The sequence below is a fragment of the Equus przewalskii genome, chromosome 7 (genome assembly GCF_037783145.1).
Source record: "Equus przewalskii isolate Varuska chromosome 7, EquPr2, whole genome shotgun sequence".
In the NCBI taxonomy this organism is placed as follows: domain Eukaryota; kingdom Metazoa; phylum Chordata; class Mammalia; order Perissodactyla; family Equidae; genus Equus; species Equus przewalskii.
Window position 1 is genome coordinate 9,057,899 of NC_091837.1, and position 15,847 is coordinate 9,073,745.

Sequence of the window (15,847 nt, forward strand, 5' to 3'; positions counted from 1 at the left end):
TGATGTTGATTGGCTGGGGAGCTGAGGGGGCGGGATCACCCGGGGGAAAACTGGCTGCTGAGTCCCGCTCTGCGTTCTAAACTACAACTCCCAGTAAGCCTGAGGAGACGCGTGGACGGTCACATCCGCTGCTCCTCATTGGTCCGGCGGCGGCGGAGGGGTGTTTTGATTGGCTGAGGGTGGAGTTTGTATCTGCTTGTTTAGCGCCACTCTGCTGGCTGCGGCTGCTGTGAGTGTGCGATTCCAGGTGGGCTCACGCGGTGAGTCGTAGTGGGGAACTATTCTTGAGTGTTTGGGGCTTCGAATCCAGTCCTCAGGGTCTTAATGCGAGCTGAATTTCCCGAGCTTCCGCTTTGTTCGGTTTTTGAGGTCGGGCGGTGGGGAGAGGAATGCGTGGCGACTCTCTTCCTTCTTTGTAGATAAACTCGAGGTGAAGTTCACTTCCCCTGTTACTTACAAGCTGAAACTAGCCGGGACATACAGGATAAGAAGGCACAAAGTTGTGCTGTTCAAAATCAGAGCGAAGTTGTTTTGTAAAGAGTTCTATAAATGTTTATAATTCCTACCATACTTGAGGATCAATTTCCAAAATATCTATTAAGTACCAATTCTTAGATGTTAGGCGCTGTAGGAACGGGAAACACACTGACCCATGTAGGAGGATGCCCTGAGAATGTCCATAAGTAAGTGTGTGGGATGGGGTGGCGGGGAACGGTTAGGAGGGCACCAGTCCTCCTTGGGACTCAGTTTCTCTATTTGAAAAAAGAATTATATTGCACTTGTAAGGGCTTTTCCAGCTGTCGGATTCTTTGGGACTGGAATTCAGTTCTCAATTATCAAGCATTAGTGGAGGAGGAGCTTTCACGCATCATCTCAGTTAATCCTCAAGATCTACTTTTTTCAGATAAGGAAATGGGCTCAGAGAGGTTGTAATCTACCTAAAGGTCATGCAAAAATTTGACTCGGGCATCTGACTCCAGACTATTCACTTCTAACCACTCCATTATACTTTCTCCTCATGGCTGAGACCAGTGTGGTCCTTATTTATCGTAAGCGATGATAGCAGCTGCTTCTTGAAACAGTCTTTTACCAGTTTTCAGGGTGGAGAAGTCTTGTTCGAAAAACAGCAGAAGGACACAGCCTGGCTGGGGTAGGAGAGCAGCAGGTCCTGGAGTGGCAGACTCAGCTCTGGCCTCACCTTCCTGTGCTTCAAGGAAAACTCATCAGGACCTTTGTATCTGGAAAGCTGTGTAAATGTGATCAGTGTGAGTAATGTTTACTATGTTCTCCTTGAGTAGCGTGAGTGTGGGCATCTGGAGAGAATGCCCTTTTTTTTTTTTTTTTTAAATCAGATTGGGGGTTTAAAGTTAGGGATTGAAAATGACCTTACTGTAAATTCTATTATCAGAGTTCAACTGTCCGTCAAGTTAATTCTAAAGCAAGGGTGGGAACCTATGTTACCGTCTCCTGTGACCCAAAGAATGGTTTCTGCAGGATTCTGTCATGCTGGGAGACCGTTTAGGGTGTTGACAAGCTGAGCCCCGTAATGACTTAGCATCACAAAGGGCTGGTTGGAGTTGTTTAGAGGAGTCTTCTTTGTGATCTGCCTCATTAAGTGGCCCTGCTCTTAGGTAGGAGTCAAGGAATCTAGAATGAAGAACACACAGTAGTCCTACCCTCCAGGAGCTGGCTTGGGGGAGGAGGGGCGTCAGTGTCATTTTATGTTAATGGCCACCCCTAGAGAGGCGCAGGGAGTTACGGTACAGTTTCTCTTTGCCCATCTTCTACCCCTGGCCATCTAGCCTGTCCCCTTCTTTCCCTTTCCAAAAATGTATGAAATTTAAGTGTAGTGTAGACTGTTAATGAATGTTTTAGATTTCATTTCTAATTTTTAAAAATTGAGTGAATGTAAGCTGTTACAAGTCTCTCTCCCCCTCAACTCAGTTTCATTGCTTTTTACTTATTTATAGCCTTCAAATAATATTTTTGTTTCTTTTCCCTCTGGTTTGTGGCTGTCAGACAAAAAACTGATCCGGTGAAAGCGATGTGACGAGAAGCTCTGTCCAGAAGAACTATAGTCTAGATTGTTAGAATTTTAATTTTTGCAGAGCATGCTTGCTCTGGATTTTTTTTTTTCCAATGTAATATGCCCATCCTTCACTCTTGAACTTTAAGTTTTGTTCCTTGAAACTCACCTTATTGTTGGACACTTATTTTGAGGTCGTGATGTCTCAGGAGAAGGATGTGGAGTGTCAGCAGTCCCACGGCAGTGCCTCCTCGCAGGCCCAGAGTGGCTCCTCGCAGTCCCATGGGCTTTCCTCACAGACACAGGGCACCTCCTCGCAGTCCCAGGGCACGTCCAGCTCCTCCACCAGCACAGCGCCCACGTCCAGCCAGTCCTCTCACTCCAGCTCGGGGACGCTGAGCTCCTTGGACACAGTGTCCACTCAGGAACTCTATTCTATTCCTGAGGACCAAGAACCTGAGGAGCCTGCTCCTGTCCCTTGGGCTCGATTATGGGCCCTTCAGGATGGATTCTCCAATCTTGGTAAGACCCTTTGTTATATAGTGTAATATTTTGTTCAGAAATACAATTAATGGAAAGTTGTTGTAGCAGAAAGCTCAAGACGCTCCTGGAATGATTCTGGAGTTTGAAGGTGATGAAAGATGAAACCAAGGAAGCAGTTTCGGGTGGGTGCTAGCTCTTAGCTATTGTGGGTCCCCTTCATTTTTTCTCTCAACACATATTAGTTGGGCATCTGCAATGTGCTGTGCCTCTGAGCATCTGAAGAGAGCTGTGGACTCTCCCTAGAAAAATGGAGATTGATGCAAACTTGCAGATATTTACCATTTAATCACAAAACCTCACTTAACCCCTGCTGTGGAATGCAGCAGCTTCGGAGCATCAATTGTACGCTTCAGAATAGGGAAGATTATTTGTTGACCGCCTGTTATATGTTTTTATCTCAAAATAGCCAACCTTGCATTTCAGATACATTCGTCCTCTCTGACACCTGGTTCCAATAGTAAGGCATTGCTATCAGCATGTTTTAAATAGCATTTTTTCTCCTTCTCGGATTAAAATGACCTCTTGATTTAAGAAAAAAATTGAACTTGACTTTAATGGAATAGAAAATAATAATGTAAAGAAATGAGTGACGAATGTACCATTTTGTGCTTTGTCAGTCAACCTTCCCTTGTATGTCATGTCCAACTTTGATGACTTGAAAAAACAGTGAAAAATGGAGAACAACTTTAAATTTAGAAGTAAACATTTGAAGCTATTTACTGATTTAAGCCATATTTTTAAGATAGGCTAAGGGCTTATCTTAAGCTTAGGTGAGTGGGAAACAAATAGTGGGAAAGGGGGAAGTGGGATGCATCACCTTTAAAAGTGAGATTACATATAAAGAGCCTGACAAGTGATCAGCATAAAGTAGATGCTCAATAAATAGAAGCTATTTATTATTATTTGTTACTGATCTACATCTATGTTTTCTTCTAAAATTTTATACTTTTAGCTCTTACATTGATCCATTTTGAATTGATTCTTGTCTGTGATGAGGTAGGGGTCCAAATTCATCCTTTTGCATGTGACTGTCCAGTTGCCTGAGCACTATTTCTTGAAACGGCTATGCTTTCATGAAACATTGAATGTTCTTGGCATCCTCATCAAAGACCATTTGACCATAAATATGAGGGTTTAATTCTGGACTTTCAGTTCTCTTCCCTTGATCTATGTCTGTCCTTGTGTCAGTGCCATAAAATCTTCCCTACTGTGGCTTTGTAGTAGGTTTTGAGATCCAGAGTGTGAGTCCCGATTCGTTCTTCTTTTTCAGGGTTGTTTTGACTGTTTTGGGTCCCTTAAATTTCCATATGAATTTTAGGATAAGCTTGTCACTTCCTGCAAAGAAGCCAGCTGGGATTTTGATAGAGATTGCATTGAATCTGTAGATCACTTTGGGTAGTATTGCCATCTTAACAATGGTAAGTCTTCCAATTCATGAACACAGGCTGTCTTTCCTTTTATTTAATTCTTCTGTAATTTCCTTCCACGATGTTTTATAGTTTTCAGTGTACAAGTCTTGGCACTGTAAAAAATTTATTCCTAAGGTTTTTTTTAATGTTTACTTTTTCTTATTGTGGTAAATATATATAACAAAATTTTGCCATTTTAATCATTAAGTATATAGTTCACTGGCATTAAGGACATTCACAAGGTTATATAACCATCACCATTATCTATTTCTGAAATTTTTTTCTCTGATAATTTCTCTCCTTTTTTCCCCCTCAGCTTTATTGAGATATAACTGACGTTTAACGTTGTGTAAATTTAAGGTGTACAATGTGTTGATTTGATACACTTAGATATTGCAAAATGATTACCACCATAGTGTTAGCATCGGTGGTAACATCGCATAATTACCGTTTCTTTTTTGCGGTAAGAACATTTAAGATCTACTCTTTTAGCAACTTTTTAAACATTTTTTATTTTTTAGTATTTTTTAAGATTTTATTTTTCCTTTTTCTCCCCAAAGCCCCTGGTACATAGCTGTATATATTTTTTAGTTGTGGGTCCTTCTAGTTGTGGCATGTGGGACGCTGCCTCAGCATGGCTTGATGAGCGGTGCCATGTCTGCGCCCAGGATCTGAACTGGTGAAACCTCAGGCCGCCAAAGCAGATTGCGCGAACCCAACCGCTTGGCCATGGGGCCGGCCCTCTTTTAGCAACTTTTAAGTATATAATCCAGTATCATTAACTATAGTCACCATGCTGTACGCTAGATCCCCAGCACTTATTTATCTTGTAACTGCAAGTTTGTACCCTTTGACCAACACCTTCCCATTTCTCCATCCCCCAGCCCCTGGTAACTACTAATCTACTCTCTGTTTCTGTGAGTCTAGCTTTTATAGATTCTACATACAAGTGATTTCATACAGTATTTGTTTTTCTCTGTCTGGATTATTTCAGTTAGCATAAGGCCCTCAAGGTTGATCCATGTTGTTGCAAATGGCAGGATTTCCTTTATTCTCATGGCTGAATAATATTCTATTATATATATACCACATCTTCTTTATCCATCATTCATCTGTTGACACTTAGGTTGTTTTCACATCTTGACTATTGTGGATATTGCTGCAATGAACATGAGAGTGCAGATGTTTATCTCTTTCGTATTCTGTTTTCATTTCCTTTGGATATATACACAGAAGTGGGATTGCTGGATCATATGGCAGTTCTGTTTTTAATTTTCTGAGGAACTTCTATACTGTTTTTCATAGTGGCTGTACTTTACATTCCTACCAACAGGGCACAAGGGTTCCCTTTTCTCCTCATCCTCACCAACACTTACCGTCTCTTGTCCTTTTGATGATAGCCATTCTAACAGGTGTGAAGTGTTATTTCAGTGTGGTTTTGATTTGCGTTTTCCTGGTGATTAGCAATGTTGAGCACCCTTTCATGTACCTGTTGGTCTTCTTTGGGAAAATGTCTATTCAGATCTGCTTACTTTTTGAAGAGACTTTCCTCTCTCCATTGTATGTTCTTAGCTCCTTTGTCAAAGATTAACTGTCTGTAGATGAGTGGTTTTATCTCTGGGCTTTCAGTTCTTTCCATTGATCTCTGTGCCTGTTTTTGTACCAGTACCATGCTGTTTTGATTACTGTAACTTTGTAGTCCATTTTGAAGTCAGGGATTGTGATGCCTCCAGCTGTGTTCTTTTTTCTCAGGATTGCTTTAGCTATTTGGGGTCTTTTGTTGCCCCATATGAATTTTAGGATGCTTTGTTCTATTTCTGTGAGAATTGGGATTCTGATTGGGATTGCATTGAATCTGTAAATTGCTTTAGTTGGTATGGACATTTTAACTATATTTATTCTTCCAATCTGAGTGCGTGGAATACCTTTCCATTTCTTTATGTCATTGATTTCTTTCAATAATGCCTTACAATTTTCATTCTAAAGGTTTTTCACCTGCTTGGTTAAATTTATTCCTAGATATTTTATTTTTCTGTTGTGATCATAAATGGTATTGTATTCTTGAGTTCTCTTTCTGTTAATTTGTTATTAGTGTATAGAAATGTAACTGATTTTTCTAAGTTGATTTTGTAACCTGGAACTTTGCTGTAGTTGTTGATTATTTCTAATAGTTTTCTGATGGATTCTGTAGGGTTTTCTATATGTAAACTCATGTTGTCTGCAAACAGTGAGAGTTTCATTTCTTCATTGCCTATTTGCAGTCCTTTTATTCTTTTTTCTTGCCTAATTGCTCTGGCCAAAACCTCTAGTACAATGTTGAATAAGAGTAGTGAGAGTGGGCGCCCTTGTCTCGTTCCTTTTCTTAGAGGGATGGCTTTCAGTTTTTCCCCATTAAGTATGATGTTGGCTGTCGGTTTGTTATATATGGCCTTTATTATATTGAGGTACTTTCCTTCTATACCCATTTTATTGATAGTTTTAAAAATCATAAATGGATGTCGAATCTTGTCAAATGCTTTCTTGGCATCTATTGAGATGATCATGTGGTTTTTGTTTTTCATTTTGTTAATGTGGTGTATCACATTGATTTGCAGATCTTGAACCATCCCTGTATCCCTGGTATAAATCCCACTTGATCATGGGGTATGATCTTTTTAATGTATTGCTGTATTTGGGTTGCCAATATTTTGTTGAGGATTTTTGCATCTATTTGATCAGCAATATTGGCCCGTAATTTTCCTTCTTGGTTTTATCAATGTTTGGCTCTGGTGTCAGGGTGATGTTGGCCTTGTAGAATGTGTTAGGAAGTGTTCTGTCTTACTCAATTTTTTGGAATAGTTTGAGAAGGGTAGTTATTAAATCTTCTTTGAATGTTCAGTAGAATTCTCCAGAGAAGCCATCTGGTCCTGGACTTTTTTTTTTTTGGGAGATTTTTGATTACTGTTTCTGTCTCTTTACTTGTGATTGGTCTCTTCAGAGCCTCTATTTTTTCTTGGTTCAGTTTTGGGAGGTTGCTAGGTCTAAGAATTTATCCATTTCTTCTAGATTGTCCAATTTGTTGACATATAGCTTTTCCTAGTATTCTGTTATAATCCTTTGTGTTTCTGTGGCATCCACTGTAATTTCTCCTCTTTCATTTCTAATTTTATTTATTTGAGCCTTCTCTTTTTTTCTTTGTGAGTCTGGCTAAGGGTTTGTCAATTTTGTTTATCTTCTCAAAGAGCCACCTCTTTATTTCATTGATCCTTTCTACTGTTTTTTTTTTTTTTTTTTAATTTCATTTATTTCTACTCTAGTTTTTATTTTTTTCCTTCCTTCTTCTGACTTTGGGCTTTGTTTGTTCTTCTTTTTCTAATTCTTTTAGGTGTACTTTAAGATTGCTTATTTGAGATTTTTCTTGTTTGTTAAGATGGGCATGTATTGCTATAAATTGCCCTCTTAGGACCACTTTTGCTGCATCCCATGAGTTGATATGGTGTGTTTTCATTCTCATTTATCTCCAGGTATTTTTTGATTTCTCCTTTAATTTCTTCAGTGATCCATTGGTTGTTCAGTAGCATGTTGTTTAGTCTCTACATATTTGTCACTTTCCCACCTTTTTTCTTGTAGTTGATTTCTAGCTTCATAGCAGAAATCAGATAAGTGCTTGATATGATTTCAATCTTCTTAAATTTATTGAGGCTTGCCTTGTTTCCCACCATATTGTCTGTCCTTGAGAATGTTCCATGTGCACTTGAGAAGAATGTGTTTTCTGCTGTTTTTGGGTGGAGTGTTCTATATGTATCTATTGAGTCCATCTGGTCTAATTTTTCATTTAAATCCAATATTTCCTTGTTGACTTGCTGTTTGGATGATCTACCCATTGATGCAAGTGGGGTGTTAAGGTTCCCTACTATTATTGTGTTGTTGTTAATATCTCCTTTTAGGTTTGTTAATTGTTACTTTATGTACTTTTGTGCTTTTGTGTTGGGTGCATATATAAGTGTTATGTCTTCGTGGTGGAGTGTCCCTTTTATCATTTTTTTTTTATTGATTTTTATTTTTTTCCGTTTTCTCCCCAAAGCCCCCTGGTACATAGTTGTATATTCTTCGTTGTGGGTCCTTCTAGTTGTGGCATGTGGGACGCTGCCTCAGCGTGGTTTGATGAGCAGTGCCATGTCCACGCCCAGGATTCAAACTGACGAAACACTGGGCCACCTGCAGTGGAGCGCGCGAACTTAACCACTCAGCCACGGGGCCAGCCCCCTGTCCCTTTTATCATTTTATACCGTCCCTCTTTGTCTCTCATTACCTGTTTTGTCTTCAAGTCTACTTTGTTTGCTATAAGTATGGCAACACCTGCTTTCTTTTGTTTGCCATTAGCTTGGAGTATCATCTTCCATCCCTTCACTCTGAGCCTGTTTGTCTTTAGAGCTAAGATGTGTTTCCTGGAAGCAGCACATTGTTGGGTCTTGTTTTTTTTTTTTATCCATTCTGCCACTGTGTGTCTTTTGGTTGGAGAATCAATCCATTTAAATTTGAGTGATTATTGATATACGAGGGCTTAATGCTGCCATTTTATCACTCGTTTTCCAGTTCTTCTGCATTTCCTTTGTTTCTCGTCCCATGTATTTCGGACTACCAGTTCAGTTTGATAGTTCTCTGATAGTTTTCTTAGTTTTCTCTTTATTTATCATTTGTGTCTCTATTCTAATTATTTGTTTAGTGGTTACTATGCGGTTTGTATAAAAAATCTCATAGATGAGATAGTGCATTTTCTGATAGCCTCTTACTTCCTTAGACTAAGCTGATTCCATCCCTTTCATCTTCGCTTTCTAAGTTCATATTGTCACAAGTTAATCCATCTTGTGTTGTAAGTTTCTGGTTAGAATGATGAGATTATATTTGTTTTTGATATTTTCCTTCTCTTATCTTTAATGTTATAATTAAGTGTTTGCTAACCTGTTATGATAGAGAACTGCAGTTTCCTGGTTTTGTCTACCTATTTATCTCCTTGCTCAAGGCTTTGTAACCCCTTTCTTTTCTTTTTCAAGTATGAGGGCCTTCCTGAACATTTCTTGTAGGGGGGGGTCTTGTGGTGATGAATTCCCTCCGCTTTTGTTTATCTGGGAAATTTTTTATTTCTCTGTCATATCTGTAGGATATTTTCTCTGGATAGAGTATTCTTGGCTGAAAGTTTTTGTCTTTCAGAAGTTTGCACGTCATTCCACTCTCTCCTAGCCTGTAAGGTTTCTGCTGAGAAATCTGCTCAAAGCCCGATTGGGGTTCCTTTGTAAGTTATTTTCTTCTGCCTTGCTGCCCTTAATATTTTTTCTCTGTCATTGACTTTTGCCAGCTTTACTACTATATGCCTTGGAGAAGTCCTTTTTACATTGATGTAATTAGGAGTTCTGTTGCCTTTTTTTCACTTGTATTTCCAGCTTCTTCCCCACATGTGGGAAGTTCTCAGCTATTATTTCTTTGAACAAGCTTTCTGTTCCTTTCTTCTTCTCTTCTCTCTCTGGAATACCTATAATCCCTATGTTGCATTTCCTAATTGAGTTGCATATTCTCTGAGAATTTCTTCATTTTTTTTTACTCTTAGTTCTCGCACTTGAAACATTTCTGTATTTCTGCCTCCAGACTGCTGATTCTCTCCTCCATGATATCAGCTCTGCTTTTCAGGAGTCCAGATTTTTCCTTATCTCATCCATTGTTCTTTTCATCTCCAACATTTCTGATTGTTTTTCTTTATAGTTTGAATCTCTTTTGTTAAGAAGTTCCTGGTTTCATTGAACTGTCTATCTGTATTTTCTTGTAACTCATTGAGTTTTTTTTACGATAGCTATTTTGAATTCTCTGTCATTTAGATTATAAATTTTTGTGCCTTCAGGAGTGATTTCTGGATGCTTTTCATTTTCCTTCTGGTTTGGAGAATTAATATATTTTTTCGTAGTGTTTGATGGTGTGGATTTGTGCCTCTGTTTAGTGATCTGGTTGCAGATTCCACCTGCTACCACTGGGTGGGAGTCAAGAGCTTTGTTTTCTGAGCTTGCCTTGACCCCAGCTCGCTTGCTCTCAGCTGTTGCTTTTCTATCATATGGGCAGGTGCTCTGGCCACCCAGCTGGGCTGAAGTGCCAGGCGGTGGGTAGGGGCATTCTCTTTTGCCTGTGTGATTCTGGGGGTGTTCTCGCTCTGCCCTTGCTATCTGCTCTCCTGGGGTGCTAGCTTGATGAAGCCACCCCCCACCATAGGTTAGTCACCTCTGTGTGGGGCTTTCTCACGGTCTGTGAGGGAATTTGGAGAGTGAAAGTGTTCCTGCTGAGGGCTGCCCCTCCCGCCTTTCCTTTCAGAGCTGAGGATGGTGCTGTTCCTAGGGTCACTACCATTAGGAGAGGAAGAGGAGATCCCCTTACCTCCTTCCACTTCCTCTTGGAGGGTCTGCCTTCAGTCATATGGCTGCAGGGGTCTCTCAGACGTCTTTTGCGTTATATGAATGTCCTTTTTGTTGTATCTTAGGGGGAAAGTCTAAGGGAAGAGCTCACTCTGCCATGATGCTGATGTCACTCTCCCAGATCTGCTTATTTATTTATTTTTTTTAAAGATTTTATTTTTTCCTTTTTCTCCCCAAAGCCCCCCGGTACATAGTTGTGTATTCTTCGTTGTGGGTTCCTCTAGTTGTGGCATGTGGGACGCTGCCTCAGCGTGGTCTGACGAGCAGTGCTATGTCCGCGCCCAGGATTCGAACCGACGAAACACTGGGCTGCCTGCAGCGGAGCGCGCGAACTTAACCACTCGGCCACGGGGCCAGCCCCCACATCTGCTTATTTTTTAATCATGTTTTGTTTTTTTTTTGCTATTGAGTTATGTGAGTTTTTTATGTGTTGGATATTAACCCCTTAACAGATATATGATTTGCAAATGATTTTTCCCATTCCATAGGTTGCCTTTTCAGTTTTTCAATTGCTTTTTTGCTATGCAGAAACTTTTTAGTTTTGTGTAGTCTTACATGTTAATTTTTGCTTTTGTTACTTGTGCTTTTGCTGTCATATCCAAAAAATCGTTGCCAAGACCGGTGTCAAGGAACTTTTTTTTTTTCTATGTTTTCTTCTAGGAGTTTTATGGTTTCAGTTTCAATTCTTATGTTTAAGTCATTAATCCATTTCGAGATAGTTTTTGTGAGTGGTGTAAGATAGGGGTCCAATTTCTTTCCTCTGCATGTGGTTATCCAGTTTTCTCAACACCATTTATTGAAGAGGGTATTGTTTCCCCATCACGTTCCTCTGGTAATTTCTTACCTACTTTCTGTGTCAGAATTTACCTATTCTGGATATTTTGTATAGTGAAATTATAACATTTATCCTTTTGTGTCTGCCTTCTTTCATTTAATGTTTTCAAAGTTCATTCATGTTGTATCAGAGCTTTATTTCTTTTTATCGGTGAATAATATTCCATTGTATATATTTTACACATTATCTCTATCCATTCCTTCATTGCTGGATACTTGGGTTCTTTCCACCTTTTGGCTATTTTGGATAATGCTCCTATTAATGTTTGTGTACAAGTATCTTTTTGTGTCCCTGTTTTCAGTTCTTTTGGGTATATACCTAGGAGTAGAATTGCTATATAATATGGTAATTTTGTGTTTAACTTTTTAGGGAATCACCAAGGTCTTTTTCACAGCAGCTGCACCATTTTATAGTCCCACCAGCAATGTATGAGGGTTCCAGTTTCTCCACATTTCACCACCATTATTATCTGTCATTTTGATTCTAGTCATCTTGGTAGGTGTGAAGTAGTATCTCATTGTGGTTTTGATTTGCATTTCCCTAATGGCTAATGATACTGAACATCTTTCCATGTACTCTTTGGCCATTTTTATATTTTCTTTGGAGAAATATTTTCTCCCATTCTTTAAGTTGTTTTTCTCACTTTCTTAATAGTGTTCTTTGACACACATGTTTCAAATTTTAATTATGTCCAATTTGTCTATTTTTCCGTTTGTTTTTTGTCTTATCTAAAAAAAGCATTGCTTAGCCCAAGTTACAAAGTTTTATCAGTATTTTTTCTTCATAGAGTTTTATAATTCCAGCTCTTAGAATTAGTGTTCGATTCTGTTGCAGTTGATTTTTGTATATGGTGTGAGCTAAGAGTTTCAACTATTCTTATTTTGCATGTGGATATCCACTGTGCTAGTACTATATGTGAAAAAGACTTCTTTCCTCAATAAATTGTTTTGGCACCCTTTTTGAAAATCAGTTGACTGGAAATGTGAAGATTTGTTTCTGGTCTCTCAGTTCTTTTCCATTGATCTATATGTCTATCCTTATGCTAGTACCACACTCTCTTGAGTTTGGTAGCTTTCTAGTAAGTTTTGAAACTGCAGAATGTGAGTAAGTTCACTAACTCTGAACTTCATTTTCAAGATTATTTTGGGTGTTCTAGGTCATTGCATTTCCATAAGAATTTTAGATTGAGCTTGTTAATTTCTGTGGGAAGGCAGCTGGCATTTTGATAGGGATTGTGTAAATTTGTAGTTTGGGAGTGTTGCTATCTTAGCAATATTAAGTCTTCCAATTCATGAACATATATAGACCTTTACAAATTTTTTTCAACAGTTTTGTAGTTTTTAGAATATGATTTGCATTTCTTTTTTAAAATTATTCTTAACAGTTTTATTCTTTTTTTGTTATTGTAAATGGAATTACTTTCTAATTTCACTTTAGGTTTGTTGATTGCTAGTGTATAGAAATATAAGTTTTTTTTTTTTTTTGAGGAAGATTGGCCCTGAGCTAACATCTGCTGCCAATCCTCCTCTTTTTGCTGAGGAAGACTGGCCCTGAGCTAACATCCGTGCCCATCTTCCTCTACTTTATATATGGGACGCCTGCCACAGCATGGCTTGACAAGTGGTGCCATGTTCGCACCTGGGATCCAAACTGGCGAACCCTGGGCCACCGAAGTGGAACATGCGCACTTAACTTCTGTGCCACCAGGCTGGCCCCAGTCCTCTTCTTTTTGCTTGAAGAAGATTGTTGCTGAGCTAACATGTGTGCCAATCTTCCTCTATTTTATGTGGGATACCACCACAGCATGGCTTGACTAGTGGTGCTATGTCCGCATCTGGGATGCGAACCTGCAAACCCTGGGCCACTGAAGTGGAGCCTGCAAACTTAATCACTACACCACTGGGCCAGCCCTGAAATACAAGTGATTTTTGCATATTAATCTTGTATCCTGTAATGTTGCTGAACTTTGTTTATTAGGTGTAATGATTTTTAGTGGCTTCCCTGCGGTTTTCTACATAGAAGATTATGTCATCTGTGGATAGAGATAGATTTGCTTCCTTTCCATTATGGATGCCCGTTATGTATGTATGTGTGTGTGTATGTACCCTAACTGCCGTGGCTAGAACCTCCAGTACAATCAACAGAAGTGTTAAGAGTGGGTGTCCTTATCTTGTTTCCTATGTTGGGGGGAAACTTTCAGTCTTTTATGATTAAATATGATGGTAGCTGTGGGTGTTTCATAAATGCCCTTTCTTGTGTTCACAAAGTTTCCTCCTATTCCTAGTTTATTGAGTTTTTGTTTTTTGATCATGAAGGGATATTGGATTTTGTCAGGCAAACGTTTGGTCTGTTTCTATTCTCTGGAGCTGATCTTGTGGTTTTTGTCTTATATTCTATTATTATTGCATGTTACATTAATTAGTTTTCACATGTTAAACCAACCATGCTTTCCTGGGTTCTCACTTCATCAGGTATAATCTTTTTTATATGTTGCTGGATTCAGTTTGTCAGTAGTATTTTGTTGAGGATTTTTGCATCTATATTCATAAGGAATATTGTTCTGTAGTTTTCTTGTGATGTATTTGTTTGTGGTATCAGGGTATTATTGACCTCATAGAATGAGTTGGGAAGGTTCCCTCCTATATTTCTTGGAAGAGCTTGAGAAGAATTGGTTTTAATTCTTTAAATGTTTGGTAGAATTTAAAATAAAGCTATCTGGGGCTGGGCTTTTCTTTGTAGGAAGTTCTTTGATACTAAGTCAGTCTCTTTACTTGTCATTGGGTCTCTTAAGATTTTCTATTTCTTCTTGTGTCAGTTTTGGTAGTTTGTGTCTTTCAAGGAGTTTGTCTGTTTCATCGATGTCATCTAATAGTGTCATACCGTTGTTCATAGTATTCTTTTTTTTAGTCCTTTTTATTTCTGTAAGGTCAGTAGTAATTACCTTTCTTTCATTCCTGATTTGAACAATTTGAGTCTTCTCTCTTATTTCTTTGGTCAGTCTTTCTAAAGTTTTGTCAATTTGTCGATCTTTTCAAATAACCAACTTTTGGTTTCATTGATTTTCTTAATTGTTTTTCTATTCTCTATTATATTTGTTTTTGCTCTAATTTTTATTATTTCTTTCCTCTGCTTGCTTTAGATTTTATTTGCTTCTCTTTTCCAGTGTCTTAAGGAAGGTTAGGTTATTGATTTGAAATCTTTCTTCTTTTGTAACTTAGACATTTACAGCTATAAATTTCCCTGTAAGTAATGCTTTAGCTGCATCCCATAAATTTTGGTATATTGTCTCTTCATTCATTTCAAAGTATTTTGTAATTTCCCTTGTGAGTATTTTTCTTTGTCCTTTCAGTTATTTAGGAGTGTGCTGTTTAGTTTCCACTTATATGGGAATTTACTAAATTTTTTTAAAGAATTTATTTTTCTTTTTTCTCCCAAAGCCCCCCCGGTACATAGTTGTGTATTTTTAGTTGTGGGTGCTTTTAGCTGTGGCATGTGGGACGCCACCTCAGCATGTCCTGACGGGTGGTGCCATGTCCTTGCTCAGTATCCAAACTGGCAAAACCCTGGGCTGCTGCAACAGAGTGCGCAAACCTAACCACTCAGCCACGGGGCTGGCCCCCTACTAAATTTCTTTATGTTATTGAGTTCTAATTTCATTACCCTTTTGTTGGAGAACACACATTGTATGATTTCTAAACTTTTAAGATATCGATGGGGGATTTCTTGGCCTGGCTTATGTTCTATCTTGGAGCAGGTTCTTACATGCATTTGAGAAGAAGGTGTATTTTCCTTTTATTGGGTGGAGTGTTGGGACTATCTTATTTAAATTTCAGAATAATCCTGTGAGTGAGTATTGTTATTCTTATCTCCATTTTACAGAAGAGCAAAGTGAGGCCTAGAGAGAAATTGATTAACTTGTCTCTGGTCATACAGCCAAGAGCTGGTAAACTCAGGAATTGAACCTATGACTTTCAGACTTTAAACGTAGGTTCTTAACCTGTAATTGGGAAAGAAATGAGTGTGGGGTAAGAAAGGTAACAAAATTAGCAGCCAAAGGGGACTGTGGAATGCAACAGAGGCTTGTTCCTGTTTAAAATGAGTGTATGAGGGGCCGGCCTGGTGGCTCAGTGGTTAAGTGCGCACGTTCTGCTTCTTGGCGGCCCGGAGTTCGCTGGTTCGAATCCCGGGTGCAGACATGGCACCACTTGGCAAAAAAAAGCCATGTTGTGGTAGGCGTCCCACATATAAAGTAGAGGAAGATGGGCATGGATGTTAGCTCAGGGCCAGTCTTCCTCAGCAAAAAAGAGGAGGATTGGCAGTAGTTAGCCCTGGGGTAATCTTCCTCAAAAAAAAAAAAGCAACAAACATACACACGAAAATAAATAAAATGAGTGTATCAGAGACTGATAGAGAAAGAGCTTAAAAATGCTTGAGTGGCATATATGGAAGATAACAAATACATGGATAAAGAGAACAGATTATTGGTTACCAGAGGGGAAGTGGGTTAGGGAGTGGGTGAAAGGGATAAAGGGGCACATATGTATGGTGATGGATAAAAATTAGACTACTGGAGGTGAGCACAATGAGGTATATTCAGAAA

General features: G+C 38.9%; 1 protein-coding gene across 19 annotated transcripts in view; it reads left to right on the plus strand.

Annotated features, from left to right (window-relative positions):
- Window positions 1–8: 8 nt before the first annotated feature.
- CHEK2 (checkpoint kinase 2) overlaps window positions 9–15,847 on the plus strand; it is a 44,384-nt gene continuing 28,545 nt past the window's right edge. For 4 of the 19 annotated variants that reach the window (XR_011542350.1, XM_070628678.1, XM_070628675.1 and 1 more), the window contains exons 1-3: window positions 153–260; window positions 1,094–1,265; window positions 2,020–2,548. Coding sequence is in view for 15 of the 19 variants with exons in the window: in XM_070628678.1 (XP_070484779.1) it covers window positions 2,227–2,548 (322 nt within the window). In the remaining 4 variants the exon portion in view is untranslated. Of the gene's footprint in view, window positions 261–1,093; window positions 1,266–1,328; window positions 2,549–3,847; window positions 3,988–15,847 lie in introns of those variants that run through there. The other 15 variants (XR_011542351.1, XM_070628679.1, XM_008524983.2 and 12 more) reach the window with 13 other exon arrangements.